The sequence below is a fragment of the Zalophus californianus genome, chromosome 8 (assembly GCF_009762305.2).
Source record: "Zalophus californianus isolate mZalCal1 chromosome 8, mZalCal1.pri.v2, whole genome shotgun sequence".
NCBI classification, from domain to species: Eukaryota; Metazoa; Chordata; class Mammalia; order Carnivora; family Otariidae; genus Zalophus; species Zalophus californianus.
This window is the reverse complement of record NC_045602.1, coordinates 108,298,039-108,311,411: the sequence shown is the minus strand read 5'-3', so window position 1 is coordinate 108,311,411 and position 13,373 is coordinate 108,298,039. Positions and strand designations below refer to the sequence as shown.

The 13,373-nt window shown below is 53.3% G+C and overlaps 1 protein-coding gene across 2 annotated transcripts; it reads right to left on the bottom strand.

Moving 5' to 3' along the window:
* Positions 1-447: 447 nt before the first annotated feature.
* On the bottom strand, positions 448-12,157 carry LRRN4 (leucine rich repeat neuronal 4). Of its 2 annotated transcripts, XM_027623779.2 has the most exons (6): positions 11,965-12,157; positions 10,271-10,931; positions 9,680-9,715; positions 8,877-9,081; positions 5,252-5,389; positions 448-3,768 (listed from the first exon to the last, which is right to left on the bottom strand). In XM_027623779.2, exons 2-6 carry the CDS (start codon positions 10,920-10,922, stop codon positions 2,526-2,528), a joined length of 2,274 nt encoding a protein of 757 aa, XP_027479580.1. In that variant the 5' UTR covers positions 10,923-10,931; positions 11,965-12,157; the 3' UTR covers positions 448-2,525. The 2 variants fall into 2 exon arrangements, with proteins under 2 accessions (XP_027479580.1, XP_027479581.1); XM_027623780.2 differs by lacking the exon at positions 9,680-9,715.
* Positions 12,158-13,373: the final 1,216 nt, after the last annotated feature.

The following is a 13,373-nucleotide window of genomic DNA, read 5'->3' as shown; positions in this document are numbered from 1 at the left end:
TCAAAACTTCAAACACCTATTGAGGTCAAACTTGGATATACTGAGTTTCTGCAGCATGGTTTTGGAAATGATACGTGGGAATCAAACTTGACTTTTGGGTTTTGTTTTTGTTCTTTTTAAAGATCTTATTTATTTATTTGAGAGAGGGAGAGGGAACACAAGCAGGGGCGAGTGGCAGAAGCAGACTCCTCACTGAGCAGGGGGCCCGACCCGGGGCTCCATACCAGGACCCTGGGATCATGACCTGAGCCGAAGGCAGATGCTTAACCGACTGAGCCACCCAGGTGCCCAAACTTGATTTTTTTTTTTTTTTGAAGATTTTATTTATTAAAGAGAGCATGAACCTGGGGGCGGGGAGGGGCAGAGGGAGAGGGAGAAGCAGTCTCCCCACTGAGCAGGGAACCTGACCTGGGGCTGGATGCCAGGACCCTGATACAAGGCCTGAGCTGAAGGCAGACACTTAACTGAGCCACCCAGGCGCTCCTTGATTTTTTTTTTTTTTTTTTTTTTTACAGAAATAAATGCTGTTTGGGGTTGAATTGTGTCTCCCGAAAAGATAATGTTCAAGTTCTGAGCCCTGGTACCTGTGAATGTGACCTACTTAGAAATGGGATCGTTGCAGATGTAATCATATTAGGATGAAGTCCTACTGGATTTACGTGGGCCTTAATCTAATGCCTAGTGTCCTTAAGAGGGAAGTTTGACTTCTGGGTATATACTAGAAGGAAATGAAATCATCTTGAAGAAGAGATCTGCCCCCTATGTTCACTGCAGCATTATTTACAATAGCCAAGACATGGAAACAACCCAAGTGTCAATGGATGAGTTGATAAAACGTATAAATATATAGACAGTAATATTCAACCATAAAAATGGAAATCCTGCCATTTGCAACAATATGGATAGAACTTGAGGGCATTATACCAAGTGAGATAAGGCAGAGAAGGACAAATTCTGTATGATTCCACTTACATGTAGAATCTAAAAACAAAAAACACCCAACTCCTAGAAATACCAGTAAATTGGTGGTTCATAAGGGTGGGGGACAGTGGATGAATGTGGTCAAAGGGTACAAACTTCCAGTTATGAGTAAGTTCTAGAGATCTAATGATCCCCAGAAGACAGCACGATGATTATAGTTAATGTATACTTGAAAGTTGCTTAGAAGGTAGGTCTTAGAAGTTCTTAACCACACACCATGTGAGGTGAAGGTAACTACCTTCATTTCCTGATATATATGTGTATCAGATCATTAGGTTGTATATCGTAAACTTACACAAAGTTATATGTCAATTATATCTCTGTAAAGATGGGGGAGAAACATTTTTTTTAAAGAGGGAAATTTGGACACAGAGAATGCCATAAGACAACGGAGGCATCGATTGGATTTATCTGCAAGCGAAGGAGCACCCAGGACTGCCAGCGACCAGAACAGGCATGGAACAATTCTCAGAGTCTCCAGAAGAGACCACTCCACTGATACCTTGGTTGTGGTTTTCTGGCCTGAACTGTAAGAATAAATTTCTGTTGTTTTAAGCCATCCAGTTTGTGGTAATTGTTAACAGTAGTCACAGAAAAGTGAAATAAATACTAATGTAGAAAATTAAAATCTAGAAATATGACCCACATTGTAATTTTATAAAATCATTTTTTTAAAGTTGGTATACAAGTGAAAAGGGGTGTCAGAAAGTGTTGCCCACACTCAGATACAAGTCATGAAGGCATTGTTTGATGCAACGGGGAGCAAAATGCTTTGGCCCCTAGCTAGAGCCTTGAGGTTCTCTTTTGTTCATCTCTTCTCTCTTAAAAGACCAAGTCCTGAAAGTGACCTTATTATGCTTTCTTAAGAAAAGTTCATAGTTTCTTTGACCACTTAGACTATGGAGAAGTGCAGTAAATAATGACTTTAAAAAGGACAGCTTATCCTGTGTTTCACAGATGTTCCCAGAAGATTGCAATTTTAACTACAAAGCTTGAAGCACATTTGTTTTTGCCAATAAACGCAATAAACCCAGACCGCCTCAGGAAACATAACCGGTAGTCCTCCCCTACCCACGGTTCTCAGATTAAGAACCCACTGGAGTTGCTTCCTTGAATACCAGGTGCCTTAGCCAGAGCTTGAGCACAAGGGAACTTCCCTGAAATGACTTGAGGATGTCACTTCCAATATGGCAAAAGAGACTGAACTGTGTGAACTGTTTTCTCTCTTCCTACTTTCACACCCAATCTATTCGACTGGACGCCAAGGGGCATTGACTGCTGAAAAACCCAAATAACACACAAGGATGCCGTGCGGCGAGGGGGGTGGTCTGGTGCGAACCCTAACGTTTCTGGGAACAGAGAAGTAGAAGGCGGGGAAGGCAGTGGTTCCTCAGATTGAGAAACTGCATGGCAGAGTGCTGCCTTCACAGGAAATTAGAGGCATTCTGAGCTAACGGGGTCACCTTTGACCCTCTGTATCTTCTTTTCAGCACACAGGCGGCCGGTTCCTCAGCTCGAGTTCGAGTGGAGGAGGGGGCATTGAGCTAACTGAGCGTCTGGAGCTTCAGCGGGTAGTCGAAGGCTGGGTTTTTGTAGGCCACCAGGTGCGTGTCGTGGCGCTGGGGGCGTGGCGGCCGGCCCCGCCTGCACAGACACGCGGCGAGCAGCAGCGTGGTGACGAGCAGCAGGCCGCAGGCGGCGCACAGCCCCGCGAAGATGAGCACGAAGCTGGGCTTGGTGGTGAAGGCGGCGCACGCCCGCGTCCAGCCCGAGGCCGGCGGCTGGCTCAGGCCCGCCCGGTTGGCGGCCAGGACGCACACGCGGTACGTGGTGCCCGGCGAGAGCCCGTACAGGGGGTGCTGCCGGGCGGTGGCGTAGATGTCCGCCACCACCGTCACCGACCGGTTCCCCGGCCGGCCCTCGGGAGAGTAGCGCATCTGGTAACCGCGCACCACCGAGTTGGGGGCGCACCAGCGGACCAGGGCCGACGTGTCGGTGGTCTCGGTCACCGCCTGCAGCCTGGGGGGGTCCGGGAGGGTGTCTTCCCCGCTGAGGCCGGGGCACCGGCACCGCGAGCGCCTCTGCAGCTCCGCGCACGGGGTCTGGAGGTGCTTGCAGGGGTGGTAATCACAGGGGACATCCTGGGGAGGCGCGCCCACCTCCTCCTTCTGCCCCTCCTCCTCCTCCTCACTGGAGTCGTCCAACAGCAAGATTGGAATCGCGCCCTCGGAAGGACTCGGGAGGGGCGCCTGCGGGGTGGCCTGTGTTGTGCAGTCGGGCTGGGGCGTCCGCACTGGGCTCCAGGGGGTAGGGAAGAGCCCAGGGTGTTTGCTGGCCAAGGCGGTGGAGGCAGCTGGGACGTGAGGCGTATGGCCCAGCATGGCAGCGTGTTCTTCTTGGGGCTCTGTCCCAGCTGTGCTTGCTGCCCTGCGCAGAGCGCCGGAGTTGCTGGAATCCGCTGTGGAGATGGCCGGGGAGGGGGCGGTCCCCACCTTGATGGCACTGTGTGACCATGCAGTTTGTGTGGCGGAATCCGCGGGGAGGGAGGGGGGCTTGGTGACGCTCTGCCCAGCTTCCACGGGTCGAGTGGAGGGGGCTGTGCTCGGTGGGGTGGTGAGACCCTGTGTAGACGGTGCGTGGGCGAAGGGAACAGAGTGGGGCGAGCTGGAATCGAGGAGGGTGGTGCTTTGGTCCAGATGGCACACAGTGGGCAGCTGGGTCAGCGAAAGAGGGGCCGAGAAGGTGTCTCGGGACCCTGAAGCTGGTACACACACAGTGTCCACTGCCCTAAAGGGGAGGCCAACCAGTTAGAAGGTGTTTGAGTCCTCTGCAGACAATCCCTCTCATCAAACCCCGTCAACATGTCTGCTAGGTACCACCTGCTGCACACTCTCCGACCTTCACTTCCCTGACCTTCAAGGGCAACCTATGGAGGAGGCTTCCCTTATCATTCCCATTGGGCAGAAAAAGAAACAGAAGCTCAGCAAGAGGAACTAACTGCCCGAGATAGCAAGTGGCAGAACCTAAACCAAGGGCAGGCACTCTGAATGGTGGTTTCGATTCTCCAAGTGTAGTCTGCCATTTTGTTGTCACCTATCTGCTTCCTGGCTGAGTACTAGTAATAATACTCACACTAGCTAACATTTTCTGAGTCCTTGCCATATGCTAGTGACTACTGTTAGCACTTTACTGTACCAACTAATTTAATCTGTATAACCTTATGAGGTAGCCACTATTATCCCCATTTTACAGATGAGGAAGTAGAGGCACAGAGAGGTTCAGTGACGCAGCCAAAATCAAAAGTAGTAAGTGGTGTGAAGAGGCTGCACTCTCAACCTCTTCACTAATACTGTGGTAAGACCCTTCACTGCAAAGGGCCTGGGTCTTTATCTTTGGAGGTAACATGAAGGGGATGGGGGCAGACTGATTCCCACTTCACAGCTGGGTTTGGGTGGGACATGAAAAAAAATCGCACAGGATGGGGGGAGGTGTCTCCTAAAGTGAGCTAGAGGGGCTAGTGGAGCTGGCTTGAGGGTACTCATGACCAGAGGTGTCCCCAGCCAGCCCCCATTCTCTCCTGGTGGCCAGCCTGGGCATGGCTCCCCACTGCAAAAACAGCTCTTCTAGCCAATAGCCAATGGGAAGTCTTTGAAGGACTTCTTTTTCCCCTGTCCCACAGGAGCTCTGTAAGTAATCGGCCTTGGACTGAATGATGCAGGGGACCAGGCTGCATCGTGGGGACTCACTAGTGGGGCCCAGTGTTTAAGAGCCACCTCCACCACTTTGGAGGAAGTTGGATCCTGCCTCCTCCACCCAACAGCTGCATGAACCTAAGCAAGCACCTCCTCTCTTTGGGCCCCCACCCACTTGTCCGTAAAATGGAACAAAGTTAAGACTGTCTTGGTGGAGATAATCTAGCTGTTCACTTAGCCCATTTTTTCCCCCTACTGCGCACAAAACTAGACTACATTTCCCAGCCTCCCTTGTAGTAGGCGTGGCCTGCGACTGACGTTTGGCCAATGAGATGCGAGGGGAAGTGAGGAGCCCCACCTCTTGGCTTGGCCTATTAATATCGTCACGTCTGTTCCTCCATCCTCTCTGTCACTCTGGCTGGCTGGAATGAAGAGTCTTGATCACTGGGGGACCCTGAGTGTGACTACATGGGGGATGGCCACCCTGCCCAACACTGCCAACCTGCCCAAGAAGAGCAAGCCATAAGCTGTGAGAATTTCCGCTCACCTCTTAGTCATGGGCTTTGTAAATGTGTTACCTGCTTAGGATAGTCCTCTTTGCATCCCTGAGGAGCCAGGACAATTCACAGCTGCAAATGAGAGGGTTGCCAAAGAGGTTGATGGACAGGACCTGGGAGGAATGCAGGCTCCAAGGAGGGAAGGAACTCAAGTTGCAGCTGAAACACAAAAAAATCAAGTCAGGCTTTAAAAACCAAGTCAAAACTATTCTCAGAGAGCCATGGTGGTGTCACTTGCAAAACCATTCTGTTAGGGGTTAGATGACACTACTTTGGACAAAACTCTTTAATGACCTCAGTCTTCATTTTTTTTTTTTTGTCATCTGTAAAGTGGAGATGCCAACCCAACTCAGTCACTATCACCCCACATATCAAATGGAGACAGTACTCCCCTGCCCATTTGTTATATCAAAAAGAGTCTGTGATAATGAAACTGTTTAAAAGTGTAAGTCTCTACACAAAAGTAAGATATTGTTATTATAGACCAGTCACAAGAAATGGCAGAAGCTCTTTACTAATGAGAACATTCTTGAGTATGTACTATCGCAGTTGAACTGTCGTTGATGGCACTCAACACCAGTCCTTTGGAAGATGCCTCGCTGGAGCGTATCAGTTAAGCTCTTGCTGGGTAGAAATTTCCCCAAAACTTAGTAGCTTAAAACAACAAATATTTGTTTTTTCTCATGAGACTGTGGTTCTTGTGGTCTGGGCCAGCTCAGCTGGGGCTGGAAGATCTAGGATGACCTCACATATATGGAGACTCTAGACCCCAGCTAGGTTTGCTGGGGCCTCCCTCCATATACTCCTCATCATTCAGGAGGCTAGCCCAGGCTAGTACACATGGTGGTGGATTTGGGGGGGGGGGGCGCTCCCCACTAGCCAGGAAGGGAAAGCTCCAATCCTCAACTGCTTTCAAGTTTCTACTTACGTCCCTTTTGCTAATGTCCCAAGGCCAAGTCCAGCTTCAAGAGTTGGAGAATAGACTCTTGGTGGGAGGAGCTGCAAAGTCACATTGCAAAGGGGCGTGTCTACGAGGATGGGAGGAATCACGTGGGGCCATTTTGCAAAGGGTCTAGCACACCCAGCAATGGCAGGTCCCTTCCCGATACTCGGCTCTTTCTTCCCTAGAGTCTTACAGAGCATTTGGCCTCAACTTTCTCAACTCCTTGAGTCCCCTGGCCTTCTTACACATACTCAGTTATACTTCATCTTGGGCAACAGTTGCACTTTAGCTTCAGGTTTCTTCTGACCAAAGGCTGGCTTTCCTCCACCGGCCTGGGAACCATCTGCCTTTCCCAGCTGCTCTGTGGGAGATGCTCACGTCCTAGGTGAAGACGGACCCACTCCCCAGACCTGCTCTAACACTCTGGGGTGGTGGGGACCGGACAGTTGTCCCCTCTGGGACACCAGATATATGTGTGTGCTATTTATCTGGAAGCTTAATGCACAATATGAGTATATACATATATGCATGCTTGTTTTCAGCAGATTTCACAGAGCTAGAGTAGGAATCTTAGAAGGAGAATTTAGCACTTCAGCATGCCAAGGAAGTATTTTTCTTTTTGCCTGAAGGGGGGGGGGGAAGGAAAAAGGACTGTCGTCTTTTTGAGCAGTTAACATTACTCAGGGCTTTACATTCATTAGCTCACTGACATCATTATAACAATTCAGTGACAGAATAATACTTTGCTCATTTTACAGATAAGGAAAATGAGTCCTTTCTTTATCCGGTGGCCCTTTCTGTCACCGATGTAACTTGCGTGTGATAAAATCAAGTCGAATCACCACCTACACGGGAGGTACGTACGGGAGGGCCTGGCTCATATCCTGGTGTGTGCTGCGTGTCTCTGCATCTGAACTTACAGAGCCCTAGTGTGAAAGAAGGTTCACTTGCTCTCCTAAATAACCTCTTTTCACTTCTTTTTTTTTTTATTTTTGAAGATTTTTATTTATTTATTTGACAGAGAGCTAGAGGGAGAGCACAAGTAGAGCGGCAGGCAGAGGGAGAGGAAAAAGCAGGCTCCCCGCTGAGCGGGGAGCCCGACCCCAGGACCCCGGGATCATGACCTGAGCTGAAGGCCGACGCTGAACCGACTGAGCCACCCGGGTGCCCCCTCTTTTCACTTCTTTGCTGAACTACTGCCCCTCCCTCCTGCATGTCAGAGGGGGCTGCGGAGGGCTTTCGGGCCCACTGGTTGGCAGAGCAGCAAGGAAGTTGGCCACCCCCTCACTGGAGCGTGCTGGCCATGCCAGGGCAGCCAAACGTGACTCGGGATTTAGCACGGCCCCCCAGGGGGAGGCTGTGGGTGAGCCGAGGAGAGCCGTGAGTAGGCCAGGCTGCGAAGGGGGAGAGAGGGTCCAGCAGGGCAGATGGAGACGCTTGAGAGCACCAAGAAAGCAAGTGGCTGGTCCCCTTCCCCCCCTCCGCCAGCTGGGACACAGGTGGTACAGCTGGGGGAGAAGGGGGAACTAGGATTGAGCCAGAAGGAATTTAACCTTCTCCTTCAGGCCACGGGAAGCACTGCAAGGTTTTCATTTGGCAGGAGACTCAATCAGATTATGATTGAGACAGACCTCTTGGCTGAATGTGGTGACTGGATCGCAAGTGTTCTTAACCTGGGCTCCACAGAGACGGGGTGTGTGACTGGGGATGGAGTCAGGATTTGAGCCGGGGGCAGGGGGACTCCACATCTGCTACCTTACATACAAGTCTGAGGCTCAGAAGAGGAGTCTGAGCCAGAGAGGATATCCCTCTCGGCAACATCACCACCACCACCATCACCATCACGATTACCATCACTGTCACCAATTCACCATCATTACCAACACGATGTCACCTTCTTCACAGCCACCATATCATCTTCACGAATGGTACAGCACACCACATGTGCCAGGCGCTGAGCTAAGTGCTCTGCGTGTTCTGTTTCCTTTTCTCCCATGACAAACCCCAAAGTGAACACTCTGGTTGTGGCTGGAGCTAGCAGAGGAAAGAGAGAAGTGGCTACTTTAAAAGTGATGATGGGGCAAAGGTGCTTCCCGGGTCCCAGATGAGGGCCCCCAGGAAAGGAGGTGGCCTGGGGTCATCTTCACAGGGATGGTGCCCTTCCTGCGGAAGTCAGGACAGGAGCTGCTCTTGATGAGGAGGCTGAATACAGTGACACTTTGGCCGACCAGGCCCGGAAGGACTGACCCTGGGCTCCAACTGCAAGTAGTACCCTTCTACCCTCTCACGTTTCCTCCCTAGGCCCATTCAAACCTCGGAAGCGCTGAACTGCAGAAATCCCTGGGGTAGGGGGGGAAGTGGGTGGATCCAGAAATAGAGAAGAACCTGACGCCTCATCCCCTCTTCCCACTGCAAGTTTCTCAGCCTGGGCTTAAAGGAAACTTTACATGCATGAGAGTTTGGAGTTTTACTACTACTCTGGACAAGACTGAGTTGCATGGTTATTAGGCCGATGGACTATCTGGTACCTGACCAAGATATCACCCAAAGGATGAGGAAGAACAGAAGTCCAGCGAGGATGGGAAGGAGCGGAGGGAGAGGAATGAAGGTCTGGTTAGTGCTATAAAATGGTTGCACGTGTTCAACTTAGTGTAATGGGCAGAAATCAGTTATGTGATTCACGTGCATCCTAGAAACACTTACTTCTGGAAGAGAAGGACCTGTAGGTGAGGAGTGTCTTGGAAGATGTGTGTGTGGACAGAAGTAAGTGCTGAGGAGTCTTGACAATCCAGCTGCTGCAGGTTGGGGGTCATCTTGAAAATGTCCCCCTCCAGAATTCTCAGCCTGGGCATCTTCCTCAGGTAGAGAGATGTGAGCTTCGGCAGGTCTCTGATCCACCCTGACTGCACTGAAATACAGAGGGGAAACTGCCCACTACCCAGGAAGGCACAAGCCAGCGGGGCCAGCACAGCATTGAGGAAAGAATGAGAGGGACAAGGTGAGTCAAAAAGGCCGTTGCTGAACATGGGCAGTTAGCAGCTGTGGGAGTCTCAGAAGCATAGACCATCTCAGCTGGAAGAGCCTTCAGAGACAACCAGTCTTTTCTTCTTTCCTTCCTTCCAGCCCCAGGGCAGCCGAAGTCAGAGAGAAGGACAGGCCCGGGGCCACAGAGCTGGGGAGGGATGGAGCGAGGCCTTGAACCCAGGACACTGGCTCCAAGACCGCTGTTGCCCACCTTCTTGTTAAACTCCACAGGGGAATACCCCAGACTTCACTCTGATGGCTACCAGAAGTGGGGACATCTTTGAGAGAGGTAAGGAAGGAGGAGAAGAAGGGCAAGGCTGGATGAGGCCCGGAAACCGAATTCCGTGGCTCTCCTAACAAATGGAGAATGTGCCACTTTCCCTGTTTTCCATTCTCGCTCTTTTTTTCTGTCTGCGGTGGAACAGGGGATTATAGGCATATATAGTGTTTTGCGTGTTTTTTTTTTTTTAAACAAAACCAACCTTGTGAATCGGTCAAAACATGCCAAGTACATGTGTCTTGTTTGAAGATCCAACGTTCACAGGAACAATTTGAGCCAAACCAAGTAGAAAAATCAATGAATTCATCCTCAGGAGGCATCTGCTGCTTCAGGTTAACGGCGTGTTTGGTGCTAAATTCATTCATTCATCGGCCCCAAAGCGATGCCCCCACTTCGCCATTCTACAAGCATTTGCCAGCTCTGCTGGGTAGCAGGCCAACAGAGGGGCGAAGGTTGGGCTCTGCGCCCCCGAAGGCCTGGGCTCAGATTTGGAGCCACCACTTACTGAGCTGGGAGACCGCGGGCTAGTCATTCACCTGTCCGCGCCCTGGTTCCCTCCTAAGTAAAGCGGGGATCCATAATAACAGTCCCCACCTCTTGGGCCTCCAGGAGTTGACCCGGGCCCGCTGGGCTCTGAAAATGGAGGAGGGGCTATTTTTGAGCCGCACCTTGCGCCAGGCGCCCTGGTCGCCCTCCCCCTGCCCCCTCCGGAGGAAGTTCGCGGCCCCGCCCCGGGAGCGCCTGCCCAGCCGGGCCACCCCCACCCCGAACTCCCGGCGCCGCCCGGACTCACCGCGCTCCAGGAACGTGCCGCTGAGGTCCAGGACCTCGAGCGCGCCGCCCGCTCCCGCGAAGGCCGCGTCGGCGATGCCCGCCCCGGGCTCGCGGCCCAGCGCCGTGCCGGAGAGGTTGAGGAGGCGCAGCGCGGGGAGGCAGGCGAAGGCCCGGGGCTGCAGCGCCCGCAGCGGATTCCCGGCGAGCGCCAGCGAGCGGAGGCCGGGCAGCGCGGGCGGGGCGCACGGCGGCAGCGCGGCCAGCCGGTTGTAGCTGAGGTCCAGCGTGTGCAGCGCCGCCGGCCCGCCCGGGCCCCAGTGCAGCGCGGAGATGCGGTTGTGGCGCAGCGTCAGCACCTGCAGCCGCGCCAGGGGCCCGAGCTCGGCGGCGCTCAGGGCGCGCAGCAGGTTGTGGCTGACGTCTAGGCTGCGCAGTGCGGGCTGCAGGCAGCTGGGCAGGCGCTCCAGGCTGCGGTTCGCGAGGGTCCAGGTCGAGGCTCCCGCGGCGGGCAGCCCCTCGCACGGCGACACCGTGGCGTTGCTGGTCCCGCTCTCCCGGGGGTCCCGCCGAGTGAGCCGGAAAAGAGGGCCCCTCTCCTGGGGTGGCCCTGCCCAGCTGGGGCGCAGCGCCGTGGGCAGCAGCAGCGGGAGCGGCAGCAGGGCCCACCACATGGTGCGTGGCTGCGGAGACAACAGCACGACAGCCCCTTAAATCCGCAGAAACCCCGCGCGAAGGGGCAAATGTGCTCCTCTACTCTGAGGAGAAGCACAGGCCCTGGATGTTTCCCGAAGGTCGGGGGCGGCGGTGGGGGGGGAGCGGGGGGACGTTCCTGTGGCCCCTCCTTTCCTTCTTGCTCCCAGCGATGCCCTTCCCTCGAATTCACTTGAGGATTAGTATCCACAGGTGACTTCTTGCAGAAGGCTTCCCTCACCTGTCTGCTCCCGCCTGAACTTCCAAGTCACCTCCTCCCTTGTCCCCATTGCACAAGCTTCCGGAGGGAAGAGACTGTGCCCTTTATTGCTGTAAACTTTCCCCAGGTGCACAGATGCGGCTCCAGAAACGTCTATTAATAATGAGCCGGTGAATGACCCCAGTCAGGAGAAGCTCTGCTGGAATAGAAACATGGGACTTCCGGGAGATTTTGTCAAGTCCAACAAAACTGAGTTACCTCCATTTTCCCCCCCTTACAACTGCCCAGCTGCAGGTGAGTCCGATTTGCGTTTGACCTGGTTGGCAGGTCATATTTTAAAATGAGTTCTGAGGGCAGAACTTCCTCTTGAGAGGGCTCTTTCTTGAGAGGGCCCTCAGGGTTGCCTTTTGGGAAGAAAAGAGCCCCCAGAAAGCTGTGAGGCTTGGGAACCTGGATCCGAGCGTTTCCTGGTCTTCACGCCGGTTCCAGCGAAAGCCAGGGCCCTGAGGTCAGCCTTGCCCTGGAGGGGTGGCTGAAGGCTCCTAGGTGTGGAGTTTCTAGAGTCCCCCGAATTGCGTAGGGCAGCTGGGAGATCAGGTAGGGGTAGATCACAAACGGCTTCATGTGGTCGCATCTCTGCAGGTGTGTATTCCTCTACCCCACTGTCTCTTGCTGACCACCAGGTTTCTGAGCAACCACCCAGGGGAAGGGCTTCTCTCTTTCTAGTTGGCGGTCAAGGCAATGACAAGGACCCTGGAAACCGAGGCCAGGAGCCCACGCATCTGGCAGTATGTCATACTCACCCTAAGCTGTCCTTCTGGAGTGTGGCACCCCTGGAGGCCCGTTTGCAGTCCTCTATCTTATAGATTCCCGAGGTCCGTGACTTAGACAGCGGCTCAACTGTGAATTCCAGAGGGAGCCTGTTTCCCAGGTACCCCTGCTCCCAGCCCCACCCACCGAGAGCGCCTGAGATACTCCAGTCCCTGCAGTCCTTCCTTCCCCACCAAGACTTTGTGGTCCTTAGCCAGCACTCCCACTGCCTGTTTCCCTCCTCCCCTGCGCTAGGCCTGGGCCTGCCCCTTTCTGGGCCTGGCACCTCCTTCCTGCCCTCCCTCATCTTTACCTCTCGCTACACTGCCTTTCCAGGGCCTGACAAAGGGAGGGAGTCAGCTCTCTCTGGTCAAGGAGAGTACTGAGGGCTAATGGGTACAGTGAGGCAGAGGAATCTGATCCTCCTGCTGGTGGTGCCCACTTCCTGGGCTGGTTGAAGGCTGCATGATGAGCTGGTGTGAGGAGCAAGCCCCCTTTCCCAAGGGAGGAAGGCACCCCGGTCCAGAGGAAGGCTTGCAGAGCTTTAGAGGAAAAAGTGATGGGAGAGTGGGTCCTCAGAAGATTCTGGGGGCAGGGGCAGGCTCAAACTGTCAGGAGTTAGTTGGACAGATAGGGAGTCGGGGCTAGGGTTCGCAACAAGAAAATACGGAGTCAGGGCAGCTAAGATAAAACAGCACTAACATCCCGTTTTGCTGCCTTTGCAGAAATGGCTTCCGTCCTAAAATAAGACAGTTAAGCACAAGGCATTTGTCCCTGTCACGGGCAAGAGGCAGTTAAGACCTAAGCCCCCAGATGTCAGTAAAAGAAGACCATCAGCACAGAGACATGAACCTCGTAGGTAGACAGGTACGTGACCAAAGCCCTGACTGGCATGACTCAGCGCACCCTGATTGCTTAAGATAGTTGCTCATGAAAACCGCTCAACTTAGAAACTCCGAGGGCAACCTGCTCGGGCCCCCTCCCTCTCTGGGAGCCTTAGACTATCGCTCAATAAGCTCTGCTTTGCTGCCCACCACTCTGCATCTGGTCTACCTCTCCATTCTTCGAAGCGGTGGGACCAAGAACCATGGGCAGAGAAATCCTGCAACGCAACCAGATACAGGCGTTCCCAGGAATGGTTAGATTGGTTTCTCTGGGACCCAGTTCGGTGACAGCGTGGGTATGTGTCTCTCTGTTTATCTTGTGAAGATAAATAAAGACGGCGGAAATGCAGAAAGAACATTCTGCCCCATGGCTGGGGCGATTGATGCTGGCTACCAAGAGCCCCAGGACTCCCCGAAGCTGTGGTGATGTTAAATATGCTTTGTTTAGAGCAGACAGCCCCCCTCTCCCAGAGTTCCAAGACTGGTCATTTTCTCTGAGAGCCTTTGATCTGCATCCC

What these genes read in the sequence shown, in the direction of transcription:
- LRRN4 (XM_027623779.2), bottom strand. Translation starts at nt 10,922, where the DNA reads ATGTGGTGGGCCCTGCTGCCGCTCCCGCTGCTGCTGCCCACGGCGCTG. An exon ending in CGGCACGTTCCTGGAGCGCG is followed by an intron (nt 9,716 to 10,270) that starts GTGAGTCCGGGC and finishes TCTTCAAACAAG; the next exon opens with ACACATGTACTTGGCATGTT. An exon ending in TGTTTTGACCGATTCACAAG is followed by an intron (nt 9,082 to 9,679) that starts GTTGGTTTTGTT and finishes TCTGTATTTCAG; the next exon opens with TGCAGTCAGGGTGGATCAGA.